Source organism: Equus quagga, chromosome 7, assembly GCF_021613505.1.
Source record: "Equus quagga isolate Etosha38 chromosome 7, UCLA_HA_Equagga_1.0, whole genome shotgun sequence".
Lineage (NCBI taxonomy): Eukaryota > Metazoa > Chordata > Mammalia > Perissodactyla > Equidae > Equus > Equus quagga.
Genome location: NC_060273.1, coordinates 103,690,277 through 103,705,901, shown reverse-complemented (window position 1 = coordinate 103,705,901; position 15,625 = coordinate 103,690,277). Strand labels below are relative to the sequence as shown.

The 15,625-nt window shown below is 34.8% G+C and overlaps 1 protein-coding gene across 1 annotated transcript in view; it reads right to left on the bottom strand.

Moving 5' to 3' along the window:
* PJA2 (praja ring finger ubiquitin ligase 2) overlaps positions 1–15,625 on the bottom strand; it is a 69,327-nt gene that overhangs the window by 14,266 nt on the left and 39,436 nt on the right. The window contains exons 6-7 of the mRNA XM_046666624.1: positions 11,025–11,210; positions 4,095–4,206 (exon numbers count right to left, since the gene is read on the bottom strand). Of these exons, the coding sequence (XP_046522580.1) occupies positions 4,095–4,206; positions 11,025–11,210 (298 nt within the window). The remainder of the gene's footprint in view (positions 1–4,094; positions 4,207–11,024; positions 11,211–15,625) is intronic.

Here is a 15,625-nt window from a genome sequence, read left to right as displayed (position 1 = left end):
GAGTGCTTTCAGTTAGACATCTCCCTACGAATAGCTTTCTCCAGCACTCTACAGGGCTGATTTGCAGCAGGTTCTGCCAGTGCATCATCACTGTAACTTCTCTGCCATTCAGTAAGCCACAGCTGTGTCATCTCCATCAAGGTCTGGATCCCAAGCCTGAAGTGGAGTGGGGACTGTTCCTTAGGGTATCTTAGCCCTATAGAGGGTGACTGATCCTTATACATGCTTTTCCTATACTCTTTAGAATTACCTTTATTCCTTACTAAGCAATCCCTTGTTACTCGAATCCCTTGTTATAGTAATTCTTTATATTAAACTTTCCCATCAGAAGATAAGGAAATGGAAGGTAAGAAGAGCCTGTTATTTGTCGCTTCTTTCTCACATAACCAAAATCATGAATCTCAGCCAATTCCCTGTGTACTTCTTAAGATAGACTGCAAGAACTCCTCTGTGCTACACACAAACAAAAAGAAGGGGTACTATTCATAGTAAGTTCCATTTGGGGAGGTTATTCCAGGCTAACTATGCTTTGATACATGTTTGTCTCAATGGGTTCATTATTCCTTTCTGATGATTATCTGCACATGTGCAGTGCTAATAAATATCTGGAATTTCAGATATGTGAAAATAATTTATTACCTTGGTACTGACCACTTACTGATGTAAGGTGATCTGGGATCACCTGTTAGCAACAAGAGCAAGAGAGACCATTTTATGCCACTGCTATGACAATACACAAAAAAATAAAAATCTATTTATACCTTAGGCAATATATTTTCAAAAGTTAGTCCAAGTGACAGAAAGACAACTAAATAGCCCACACAGTCCAATTGGAATATATGTAGGTTTAAAGTAGTATAATCCTTTTTAAGCACAAAATTAGTTTCTAAAGAATAAAACAGAATTTAGTTTTTAAAGAATGAATATTTATAACAATTTAATACTGATTTGGAATGACCAGTGAATCCAGATTTGCTTGATGATTAACACTTGGTTGATTGTTGATTTGAATATATCCTGGAATACAGCCATTTACTGAGATTTACCACGGCACCAGCTATTTTGCTAGGTGCTTTAACACAATCTCACAATAACTCATGAGGTAATTTTATTATTCTCATTTTGTAGATGAGCACCTAAAGCTTAAAGAGCTTAAGTGAAGTGTCTGAGGTCGCACAGCCTAAATGAATCTGTCTAACTCGAAAGCCCATGCTCTCCTCTCATGTACTGCCTTCCTAAGGCCCACACCCCAATGTATTTGAGGTGCTCTGTAAGTATGTAAAGACTTTCCGAGGGGTCCACGGGCATGGAGAGTCTTAAGAGACTCAATTAACTTTTTCTTGTAATCTTTCCTCAAACTGATCTGCCTAACAATGCGCCTGCAGTCAAAGTACCATCTGGTTTCTGTCGCCACATTCCTTTTTATACTAACCTTTTCCCCACTTTATAAATAAAAGCATACCTCTTACCCATTCAAAAAGGCAATCTGAAATACTGGGGTCAAACTGAACTCTAAAAAATCTCTATAGATGGCTTCCAATCCTCTGCTTTCAAAAAAATTGAAGGAGGGTGTAGACAATTTGTCAAGTTGATGGGATTTTGCTAAGTATCTCAGAACTGACTGACAATGTTATGAGAAACTCTTTCCATCCCTATCAATTTATTCATCGGAATAAAGTTTCTCAAGCTTACATTCATAAAGACGAAAAACAAATGAAATTGATGCTGAACTATGTCTCCTGGAAATAAATAAAATTAATTCATAAAGTAGGAAGGAAAAAGGCCTTTGTCTCATTAAGAGATGCATCTCCAGTAGAATTTTACTTTAACTAATTATTTATCAAAATTCATGTTTGTTTTTGATCAGTTACATACTAACAATTTTAACTCAATCTATATCAATTTTTTACATTAAATTTTGAACATATTTTTACTGCAAAGAGGTAAAATAGGATAAGCAATATTACTTAGGATTTATGCTAAAAAATTTTAGATGTCAACATAAACATATGAAAGGGATACATATATTTCTTTTCATTTGTTTGGGAGTAAAAAGCTTTAATATCATTGTTTCAAACAATTAAAGATCTTAAATATTTTGCCCTGATTTCACTCAAATTTTAGACAGAGATATCAGGCAAATGTTTATGGCCAATATTTTCACCAATAGCCACCACGTGAAAAGAAAGATCAGTCTAATACTGGAAAATTAACAGAAATGAAAACTACTACTGCCAAAAAGATATAGGGCTACTTGAGAAAAAAGTCAAGGCACTCAGTTTGTCTTATTTGTTTTTGTTTCAATTTAAAGAACGTTAGTGTTAAATCTAAAAGGAAAAATAAGAAACTATAAATTATCTCAGCTTAAATAAGTGCATACTAGACAAAGAAAAAGATTTCTACAGAGTGACAGGAAGATGGAACTGTATTGATTCTCTAGGGTTGAAACATGTCTCAATCAAATGCAAATAAAATAGAGCAGAGCACCAAATCTGAGGAAGCTGTTAAGCTGTGGGGAAGGGAGACACTTAACACCATTAATCACAAGCAGAAAGACAGATGGGTAAGAATAACTGAAAGTGGCACCGCCACTGGGTTCCCTAAGAGCAGGAGCCAACAATGTGGGGACTCTAAGTTCCCTGGACATACTATGTTCTTTCCTGCCTCTTGTCTTGGTCGACTCTGCTAGAGTCTTTACCTAGCATGACCTCCCATGACCAATCTCTCTGGCTCTTCTTTCAAGATGCCAATCAAACGTCACATTTCCTATTAGTAACAAATAATAAAACTTTTATTTTAATTCTCAAAACTTCTTTTTAAAGATATCTCCATATTGTAGGAGATTATAAATCACTGGTATAATAATGGAAAAGACTTTTTAAGCACTGTGAAACCAGATTCTAGAAAGGACATATTCCATTGTGGTCACTTAAAATTTATTTAGCTCAAAGAAGTCAGTGACCCTTAATCTTTACATATTATATTTCTGATGCAAGTTATTATGCTATGTCAGTAATTAATGTGTGTCAGAATTTGGTAAGACAAGTTTAAAAAATCTGGGAAAAGTCCTAAGCCTATCTTGTCTCATGATGTTCTTTCGGACTTTTCTCCTAGTACACAGTATTTATGCTATGGTCACTTTGAGAAAAACATACACAAAAAAGCATAATTAAGAGTAATGATCTCCATGGAAGATTATTCACACATGAAAAAAAGTGATGCCAAAGCATAGCTAACTTAAGGGTGCATGAGTGTGTAGATAGGTCTGTCTGTCTTTTTATCTACCTATCAATCTATTAACTAATTTATGAATCTAAACTGGACTTTCTAATCTCAAATTTCAAGATTAAATGCTATTATAACATCCCTGAAATTTCACTCATTCATTTTCGTTCTCTCACTTTTGATTCATTCATGTTATTACTGTTCCTCTATTTTGGAAATTACTTTGGAAATAGTGACAAAGAAAGACTTTTTATAATGAAATCTACCAGTGCAGTGGAAGTTCCCAAACGTGAAAATGCTTGGGCTTTTGACCTTAGACAAACACAATTACGAACAAGTTTTCGTGTTTTAGTTAAATAAGGAAAACAAGGCAATACAAACCCAGGCACCAAATGTGCCACATTTATTAAAGTGTGTGTGTTTCTGGATGAGGGAGAGTAAATTTTCTAACTGCATTAAGAAGTAAGATAGTATTTAGAAGCCATGAGAATAAAAAAAAGAAGTGATTTGTAACATATCCTTCGGGATCTTGAATTTCATTTCACAAATACACCTGTGCAAGGGTGTATAAAATATTCAGATTCACAGACCCGTATAATTCAATAGAGGAAAAGTGTATTTTCTAAATGTAAGCAAAACATATGCCATCCTGCAGTAAAAACTGGGAAATACTCCAATTTTAGGGAAATTGGTGGGATGTCAAGTGTAATTTATATACACATACTGGTGGTAATCATTGTACAGTCATTGTTATTAAATTGATGAGAAAATTAGTCACCTTTTCTTAAGAGTGGTTAAAAAAATCTTTAATTTTTATCATTTTTTGCGTCCCACAAACTAATATATAGGCATCAGAGTCACTAAAATACCTCCATAGCCTGGGCTAAGCGTTCTTCTAGTGCCATGTAGGTGAGGAACTGAGGATCCACATAGGAAATAGCTTCAGCAACGCCTAGTCCATCCGCAAAGCCATCAAACAGACTGAAAAAAAAAATACAACTATGATTTGGGAAATCTTTATGGTGAAAACATAATTAACACACCAATAAGACAATAAACACACTACAAGCAGAAAACCTTACAATGTTTTAATATAAATCTTGTGGGTTAAGAGGTAGGAAGAACTCCACAGAAAAGTTAAATTCTAGGCATAAGGAATTAAGATAACACTACCTCTCCCAATAGTCTGCCACACTCACGGCAAAGTTTGCAGGACAACCCTCTTTTAACGTTTCTAGTTCTAACTGAGGACTGCTTAAGGCTGAGATAATGGTAGTACTTTTTCTTTCCTAATTCTTTCCCATATATTTCCCCTTCTGTTTATTTTAGTTTCCAATCTAAATTTAGGTGAGAACATAATAAAGAGAATTATTGATTTATTTTAATTCTATCATTAGTCAAAGCCTCTTTTTCTTCTCTTGCCCTGTATTCCTTAATTACTTTGGGCTTGAAGATACTTTACTTTCTCAAGTTTTTCTCATTAATCTCTCTCTAATTCTTCTAAGAACCAGGCATCCTCCATTATTATTCGGCTATAAAAATATTTAACTCCTAACTGCTCATTTTCATAATTTTTTCCTAAAGGATTATAAGCCCCTTGAAGTAAAATATGTCTTATTCTGGTCCTAATCTCCTTTCTCAATCCCTAAACATACAGAGATTCCTCCTTTTCCTCAAGTGTTGGAAGTATGAAGTATTTCAAAACGTGGAAATTCTAAGTGTATCTTCAGTCCTCTTCTTTCTAATCTTGCTCCCTTGGAAACTGCATTCCAGTTCATGTTGTCAATCCTCCTCTCTGCAGGTACCTCTAGACCTCCACCAAATTCCAAACTGCCTCTTGAGCTCTTTTTCTTTTTTTTATTAAAGATTGGCACCTGAGCTAACAACTGTTGCCAATCTTCTTTTTATTCTTTTTTTTTTTCCTGCTTTTGGTCCCCAAATCCCCCAAGTACACAGTTGTATATTATAGTTGTGGGTCCTTCCAGTTGTGGCATGGGGGATGCTGCCTCAACGTGGCCTAATGAGCGGTGCCATGTCCACGCCCAGGATCCGAACCGGTGGAACCCTGGGCCGCCGAGATGGAGCATGCGAACTTAACCACTCGGCCACAGGGCCAGGCCCCCTCTTGAGCTCTTGACCTGAATTTTTAGTTTTCTATAGGGCACTTTACCTCAATGAACTTCCACCATCTCAAATCCAAGATCTCCAAAAGAGAGCTTATTTTGTTTACCTAAAGGCAAATGTCTGTTGACTTCCAAGTTCCTATCAGAACTTGAATATCAGTCAGAAAAATCCACAGTTACACAAGATAGCTCAAAATAGTTTTGATATCAACCTTTGTGCCATCATTAAAATTACAAATCTACTGCCAAGAGATAACAGAAGTATTCTTATGAATATATTAGAGCTTAGTAGTATCTAGAAATCAGCAGATATCACATGGTACCTAGGAACAGTCATTCTCATTCAATCACAGATTTTAGAATTAGAATTAAAACTCGGAATTAGTGAAGCCAGCCTCCCTTGCAATACTAGAACTCCTTCATCTAGCAATGAGATGCAGTGCAGAGAGGAAGAGCCCTGGAGTCAGTCAGATAGGGATTTAACTTCACATTTAACTGTCATGGTTAAACAATGTGAAAAATTTATTTAACTGTTACTCTGTTTCTTCACCTGTCAAACAAACTAAATGAGTAGATGCACACTGGTGCCTGGCACAGAGATGGCACAAGAGTGGACATTCAAGAAACAGGAGAACCATTCCCTGTACGCAGAAACTACGCTGCTTTCTAAGGTGGTACGCGCTATGGGCTGGTGTGGGAGAGCCCTGTCAGAAGTTTGAAACTCACATGGAGCAAGTGCTCTAGTTCTACCTGCCAAAGAACACACACTACATCCACTTTCCCTAGGCAGAAAACTCCTTCACATGGTTAGAGTTAACTATCTCCCAGTAATTCTTTTCTTCTCCAGGCTAAACAGATCTAGACGCTCAGTGCATGATATCTGCTGGTAATTTGGTCACTGTGAAATAATCAGCTAATATTAAAAATTCTAGTATCACTCATTTGGAAATCACCACGGTAATAATTGTTTCAGACAAAAATCACTGACAATACTAAAACTAGTGGATGGAAGTTTGATAGTTTGAGAAGAAACAGGTCATTTACATAGTCTCAAGCCATGTTTCCACTAGATGCCTATTAACTCGAAAGGGAAAAATGGCAAGCATACGTGAAGAAATGTGAAAGATAACACCTTAACCAAGTGACCAGAACTAACACCACCAGTAATGGGACAGTTGAATATCATGAGCTTTCTGATACGAACTAAGAAGAACAAACATCACTTCTATAGTGTTCCTACTGAAAATCTGTAACTTGAATTTAATCACGACATCAGACAAATCCGACCTAAGGGACATTCTACAAGATAAATGGCCTGTACTTTTCAAAAATGTCAAGGTTATGAAAAACTGAGGAAATATTCCAGATTAAAAGAAACTAAAGAAACATGTTAACTAAATGTAATGAGTGGTCCTTGATTGGACCAAAAAAAATTTCTCTAATGGCACTAGTGGGACAACTATAGACATTTGAATAAGGTCGGTAGATTAGATAATAGTACTGCCTCAGTGTTAACTCCCGATTTTGAAAATTTCACTGTGTGATGTAAGAAAATGTCCTTGTTTTTAGGAAATTCATTCTAGACTCTTAATAGGTAAAGAGGCATCATGTTTTGTTTGTAACTTACTCATAAATGGGTCAGAAACAAAATACCATAAATATAAAGAAAGGAAAAAGAATAAGACAGTTGTGGTAAATGTTAATATTTAGGGAATCTTAATGAAGGATATATGAGAATTCTTTGTACTATTTTTGCCACTTTTCTATAAGCCTGAAACAATTTTAAAATAGTTAAAAAAAAATTCTATTATTAAACCATGGTTATATCCATACAGAATGAATTTCTCACAATCTCATTAGGTTAATAACTATACCCCCAATTTCTTAAAGATAGAGAGGTTAAGTAGTTATCAAAGAATAACTAAATGGTATAGTTTGGATTCGTCTAAATCTAAAACCCCTATTTCTCCACATCAACGCCTATCACGCCAATCTATGAGACACTCCCTGGGTATTCTACAACAGTTCTGTGACTGCATCAAAACAAATCAACAGGGGCCGGCCCCGGGGCCGAGTGGTTCACGCGCTCCACTTCAGCGGCCCAGGGTTTTGCTGGTTCAGATCCTGGGCGCAGACATGGGACCACTTGTCAGGCCAAGCTGAGGTGGCATCCCACGTGCTACAACTAGAAGGACCCACAACTAAAATACACAACTATGTTCTGGGGGGATTTGGGGAGAAAAAGCAGAAAAAAAAAAAAAGTTGTCAGCTCAGGCACCAATCTTTAAAACAAACAAACTTTAGATAGAGGACTTTTTCCATTTTCATTTAAACTAAAATAAAGAACCAAAAAGCTTTTTTTCCTAAGTAGTAGCAAAACTGAAAAAAAAAATGTGTCAAATTTTGCCTTTAGAGGTAAGAATTGCTGCTGTTTGTCCTGACTTTTCCTTTTAGTTGTCAAAATGACGTGTTATTTTAATATGAAAATCAAATTGTATTTTCACTTCAGCAACTTTTAGCTATTGCTGCATAAATTAATATAGTACCACATAAGGAAATAATGAAGTGTTGCCATATCTAGATAAAATCCAAAACAGTAACCTTCAAAACTTTGGGCTTAACGTTACAAATCGTCTATCTGATAAGGGGATAATGCCCAAAATATATAAAGAACTCATCAACTGAACAACAAAACAAACAACCCAATTAAAAAATGAGCAAAAGATCTGAACAGACATTTTCCCAAAGAAGATATACAGATGGACAACAGGCACATGAAAAGATGTTCAACATCACTCATTATTAGGGAAATGCAAATCAAAATCACAATGAGATATCACCTCATGCCCGTCAGAATGGCTATAATTAACAAGACAAGAAATAAGTGTTGGAGAGAATGTGGAGAAAAGGGAACCCTCATACACTGCTGGTGGGAATGCAAACTGGTGCAGCCACTATGGAAAACAGTATGGAAGTTCCTCAAAAAATTAAGAACAGAACTGCCATATGATCCAGCTATTCCACTTCTTGGAATTTATCCAAAGAACACGAAAACATGAACGCAAAAAGATATATGAACCCCTATGTTCACTGCAGCATTATTCACAATAGCCAAGATGTGGAAACAATCTAAGTGCCCATTAATGGATAAATGGATAAAGAAGATGTGGTATATATACACAATGGACTACTACTCAGCCATAAAAAAAAGATGAAATCTTGCCATTTGCAACAACATAGCTGGACCTTAAGAGTATTACGCTAATCGAAATAAGTCAGATGGAGAAAGTCAAATACTGTATGATTTCACTTATAAGTAGAAAATAACAACAACAAACACACACATAGATAGATACAGAGATTAGATTAGATTGGTGGTTACCAGAGGGGAAGAGGGTGGGAGGAGAGTGAAAGGGGTAATAGGGCACATGTGTACGGTGATGATGGTAATTAGTTTTTAGTGGTGAATATGATGTAGTCTACACAGAAATCGAAATATGATGTACATGTGAAATTTATATAATGCTATAAACCAATGTGACCTCAATAAAAAACAACAAAAAAACAACTTTGGTCTTAAAACCAACGCTAAAATGTTTTCCATATTAAAAACAATACTACTTTGAAGCTCCCCAAATTTTGGGACAAACAGCAATGTCTTTAAAATCTTAATGCAACGGCCATATTCATAAGGATTATCAATAATTAGAATCTACAATAAAAGTTTTCAAATTTAAGTTAAAATTATACTCAGTAAAGCATACTACTTTATTACTTTACTATTACATTTTTACTTTATTACAATTACTCCAAATTTTTATGTGGAAGAATTTTTTTGAAAGTGATTTAGAAATATATATCAAGATCTTAAAGAATATCACAGCTATCAGTTATGTCACCTCTATTAATCTGTCTTAAAGAAATAACCTGAAGTACAGAACAAATTTTATGGGAGGGGGAACTTCATTGCACTATTTCAATGGGGAAATGATCAATTAAATTTTAGCGCATCTACATAAAGGATGGAGCATCTACACAATGGAGCTGTAAAAAATTATTTTTACACAATTTTGAAAATGTGCAAAAGAAAAAATTTCCTCATAAGCAACCATAATTGCCTCCCAACATGCACAGAAGATGCTGAAAAGATGATTCTGTTATCTGCTGAGCACTCTGAGGAATGACTTTGCATAATGGAGAGAGAAGACATCAGAATTAAGAAGTTCGGTCAGACGGTAAAGGGCAGATGGAAGAGAGGAAGGAAAAGCTGGGGAGGGGGTGCATCAAGATCAGCAAGACTAGGACTGAGTGAAGCCACTGACTTTCCATGTTTAGGAAGCCAGAAAATGGGTTTTGGAGAACGAGAATGTTTAAGATGGAATTACAAACTGTTTGTGTGGCTATGATAAAATCCCACCTCTACTTCCACAAAATGGTCAGTAAAAGTCTGCTCTGCACATATAATTTTGTTTTCCCTTGGGGAGTTTATAATAGGAAATGCTAAGGAGGATTTCAAGATGTTGAGTTTTGTGCCTAGAAGAATGTGGAGAAGCACAAAGAAGTAGCTACGCATACAGAAAGAGAAACTAAAGACACAAAAACCCTTAAAAATGTAAGTTCTAGAAACCTGTAGAGTTATTAGGGAATACGAATGAGTTTTTGTTATCTCTATTTTTCTAAATTTTCTGTAATGGAATTTTAGCTGGAAAAACAAGAAAAAATCTTAAAAATCTATCTGTGCAGAGATGGAAACAAGGGTTGTACCAAGCCATGTTTTTTCCAGAAAAAGTAACAAAAAGGGGTCAGTTGGAAGAAACATCCTTTCTGTATCTCAGTAATTAGCTGCTTCCAAAGGACTACTGCACACTTGAAAGCTAAGTCTAACTTTGTAAATCACAAGTTAAATTCTGACCATTATATCATGAGACATAATTCTGTAATCCACTTAATTTATCTAATACTTTTAGTTGAAGCTCACTACTCCTCGTCGGGATAAATTTAATACTTTCAACATCTCTAGGAAGGTACAATTAAATTTTCCATATTTTGTTCAGAGAAAGAAAATTTTATACTTAGGATTCTTCTGATTCAATCACGGGTTTTGAAATTTTTCAAGTATCACCAATGGACTGCATATACCAATGCACCAATCACACCAATGGACTGCATATACGGTGATGGCAGTCCCATAAGATTAGCACCAAACAGCCTAGGTGTGTAGTAGGCTATACTATCCAGGTTTGTGTAAGTGCATTCTATGATATTCACACAAGGACGAAATCACCTAATGACGCATTTTTCAGAACGTATCCCTGTCATTGAGCAACGCATGACTGTATTATCTTTTTTTTTTTTAAGGATTATACTAAGTGCTATATTTAGCAAATAAAGCTAAATTTAAAAGTCAGAAACCTCAAACCATGAGTGTAGAAATAACTAGGATATAAGGTGAGCTTAAAGAGCTAAAAGTCAAAGAAGAAAAAGGTCACTGACTGGAATAAGTAGGAAGGAGTCCATGTGGGAAACGACATCTAAAATGAGCATTGAAGATGAAAACCAACAGATGGGAAAATCAGAACACTTCTTAGCTATCAGAGATTCAGCTTTCACAATGGAGAATCACGAGCAAATTCTACTGAATGAACAGTTAAGCATGGTAATATGCTTCATACACACCTCCAGTCCACATCTAAGTCTTCACTCACACTGGAGTCATCCTCAAGGTTATTGTTGCCATCCAACATGAACGCTTCTGGCTGTGCAAATTCATTGGCGGGCTCATTTCCCTCATCACTGCTGCTTTCATTGACTTCATTGTACTGTAACCAAGGAATTTCCCCCTCTTCCAAGGATGTGTGTTCCCTAATACAAACATTTTAAGGGAAGAAAAAATAGTATTTTAAAACACATCATAAAATTTTCTTTAAAGAGTTCTATATAGTGCAAGTAGATTCTTTATTCATTGAGTTCTAAACTCTCGGTACTTACATGATTCTAAAAATATGTTGTCTTCATCTGTAGAATTATGTAAAAGGGAAGCAAATTTGTTACAGGGTCATATGTATATAGAAATAGCTCCTAATTATGTAAGAACCTATTTGAGATATGAATTATCTATGCCCCTATATTTCCTCTTTTTGAAGGAGAAAAATAAAAATTCATCTTAGACAACTCGCGAATTTTTAAACACTGCTCTCAGTAGTTTCTCTTCACAGTTAAAATAAAATCCAAATTCCTCAGTCTGGCTTACAAATCCCTACATAATACACGCTTTCTCCTCAGCCCTCTTCTCCGACTGTTACCTCTCACCACTCTTTTGCCCATTTACTACACTCATACTATTCTTTCTACTCTTGGAACACATGGAGACGGTTTCCACTTTGGGGTCATTTCCTCTACCTGAACGTTCTTTCACCGGATTTTTGCATAGTCATTCCCTTCGTGAATTTCAGGTCAGAGCAACTGTTATCTGCTCAGAGGCCTGCCTTGGCCACTCATTTTAAGTAGCTCTCCAGTCACTGGCTACCACATCACTGATTATTTTCATTGTAGAACTTACTTTTACTTACAGTTTCTTATTTGTTTATTATCAGTCTTTCTCCTACTAGAAAATAAGCTCATAGGATCAGGGACAGACAAATGAGTGGTACGGGTAAAGAAAATAAGGAACAGATAAAAGAAGTATTTCAAAACAATAAGGAAAAGGATTATTCAATAAATGACACTGGGACAACAGAGTATCCACCTGGAAGGAGGGAGATTAAATCTATATGTCATTATTTACCGTTAAATAAATTCCAGAGCCACTTTTAAAAATGCATAAGCACCAGCCCCCACCAGTAAAACAATGAAAGTCCTAAAAAATCATGAGAGAAATTTTTACAAAAATCTCAGCATCATTCTACGTATGATGCAAAACCTTGAAGCTATAGACAGACAGACTGTTAAATTTTACAACATACACGTTAAAGAAAACACTCATGGAAAAGTCAAAACACCAAAAATTTGGACACAAGGATCAAATTGAGAAAAATTAACTATAATACATGAGAAAGAAAAGGCATTTCAAGGCTGCAATGAACTGAACAAAAGATAAGAATTCTGTTTTTATGAAATTTTAAATAACAAACTATACTCGTAGGATTTTAATTCATTTTATTTAACAGAAAATACCTTTGAGTTATATCAAAAGGATATATCAAAAGGTTAAAAATTAGAGCATACTCTTGGCAGAGTTGAATTTTAGTTTGAGTTTTAAGATGAGAAATAATGTTATACAACAATTTATATATTTCAACTTTAACAGCAGATTAGTACTCATTCTAACATGCAAATTCAGTTTCCATTAATGAAAGAGATGTAGACAATGTTCACCCATAAGAAGCAATGCATTTTAAATAGAGAAACAGTATCTCTTACTATACCTAAACTCATAAATGTTTCTTTAATTTCAGATCCTAAACTACACTGCAGAATAACAGGTTTATAAGATTTACTATCCAGTATAGCCAGTCCAGTAAAATCAGAGAAATTAGCATAAACATATACTTATTTTGTTAAAGTTTTAATGTCTAATATATAGATAGTGGATGTTTTCCTTTCATGCATCATAATTAGGTCCAATGAAATCTTAAACTCCAAATGGATTTAAAATACAAAATCAAATGAAAAATTCCTAAGATCTGCTGCTATTCCTAAGCAACAGATCTTTGTTCACACCTTCATGGTAGCACTTGGCACACTGTATTGTAATTCTTCTGGTGACTCACTTGTCTCCTCCTAGACTGGGAGCTTCTCAAGGGCAGACATACATACATACCCCCTTAACAAGTGCTGGGCACATAATAGGTACTCTTGCTGTATGTGTTGCAAATGTAATCATAAATCCTTGAAAAACAATCTTTTAAAAAACAAATAACTTAGAGATTAAACCTGGAACAGTCCTTGGAAATTTTTGTTATTTTTAATATACTCCTACCAAAAAATACATTTCTTTTTTTTATTATACAGACATCAAAATGACTAAGTTACTCTATATTTCAAATACATAACATAAACGTCAAACATATTGGTGAAAATGATTCAGTATAAGAAATAAATATTCATTTATGGGTTTTTTTAAATTCAAAGCAGAAGACTAAAATAAGAAATCATTCTGAATCTAAACAATTTATAACATATCATTAATATTTTTTTACTATATAAGCAATTCTTGACTACATGTTTTGCTTAAACATTTGATTCTATCTTTAATGATTCATTATAACAGTTATAGATACAGAAAATAAGTGGTACATAGCATATGCTTTCAACATGCTACATAAAGCTGATATAAATTCCTACTGTTTAACACAAAATTTACCAGACTCGAAGAGTGGGACTGTGCTGGGCCAGAGTTGGCTTGATAACATAACAAAAAGCATTTTGCCCTTAAAAAAAAAAAAAAAAGATGCTGGGGCCAGCTCAGTGGCATAGTGGTTAAGTTCGCACACTCTACTTTGGCAGCCCAGGGTTCACAGGTTTGGATTCCAGGTGCAGACCTACACACCACTCAACAAGCCATGCTGTGGTAGCATCCCACACACAAAATAGAGGAAGACTGGCACAGATGTTAGCTCAGAGCCAATCTTCCTCAAGCAAAAAGAGGAAGATTGGCAACAGATGTTAGCTCAGGGCCAATCTTCCTCACCAAAAAAAAAAGAAAGAAAGAAAAAAGAAAAAAGATTTTGAACAATAGGGTCAAAAGTGCCTTTCTGCAGTGGTGAAGTTTCCATGTTCTGCTTCTCAGCAGGCTGGGGTTTGCCGGTTCAGACCCCGGGTGTGGACATGGCACCGGTTGGCAAAAGCCATGCTGTAGTATATGTTCCACGTATAAAGTGGAAGAAGATAGGCATGGATGTTAGCTCAGGGCCAGTCTTCCTCAGCAAAAAGCGGAGGATTGGCACTACTTTGCTCAGGGCTAATCTTCCTCAAAGAAAAAAAAAAAAAGCCTTTCATTTTGTGTAGCTAACAGAAACAAATATCCCCATGGGAATGTAAGCATATAATGTAAGTTGAAATGCTTCAAAAACCTTGAAAACATTTAGAGCAGTATCTCAGTCTTCTTTCTCTCTCCCTGTAGGCTACAGTGTTACCTCAAAGCTTCAGATAAATAGACTGTTGGTCCCTTTATGATTAAAGATTCCTATTTCTCAATAACAGAAACTAAATTTAATAACATTACATGAATAGCAGTATTAAAATTATTAAAATGCATTAATAAACTGAGTATTTTAAAGAAATTTCCATTAAAAGTTTTAAAATATGCCATCATATAATCATGCATCATAGAATTTTCTGAGAAATGAAGAAAATGAAAGGCAAATAAATCAAATTAAAGAACTGAAACCACTAACTACAGTACTCTGATTTTATAAATCTGAGTGGCTTCCTTTAGCTAATAAATCAGCAATTCAAGTATCTTTTATTTGCAGCACAGAATTTTAAATCTCTGAGTTAATATCAACATTTTAAAGGGCTGAGCCTTTCATAAAATAATCTAACTATATTATAAAAAATTTATTTTTAAAATCCTAGAGAATGTAATAAACATTCCTAACTGCTATTTAACGAACTGGTTTTCATTTTATAACTCAAGACATATGTAAGTAGTTGCTAAGATTTAGGTATAAGCTCATTTTTAATACTTCTAATTGTATAGTAAATTTTTAAGATTTCAAATCCCTATCTTGGAGATGAAGAACAAAGGAAAGTAACTGAAATTTGAATTAAGAGTCAAAAAGCCAAAAGGGAATTAAGCTTACAAAATCATGCCATCCAGTCACAAAGATAGAATCCCAGAACTTAATCTGAAGAACTGTTCCTTTATTCTAATAAATTTAGTGTTAACAGGAAAGGAAAAATATTTGTTAAAGTTTTATTAAAAATTTTTAAGAGTATTTACATAAAAAGTTTGCAAAGTCACCAGAATAGCTGGAAAAGCCCAAAGGAAAATACACAAGTGTGATGTTACTAATTTAACTTTAAATTCAAAAATATAAATCTCAAATGGACACTAAGTACCATCCCGCAATTATTCAGTGTTTACCTATTAAGTTTGCTGTCCAGCTCTCTGAAAGCCTATTTCCCATCTTTTCTTCTTTCCTTAAATTTCACAATCTTTCTGTCCTCTCCAACTCTCAACATCTAGTAACAATGAGAATACTGAAGTTACCAAATTCATCTTTTCTTCTACCAGCAAATCTACAGATTCATCTACACTTGTATCTCTGTACTAC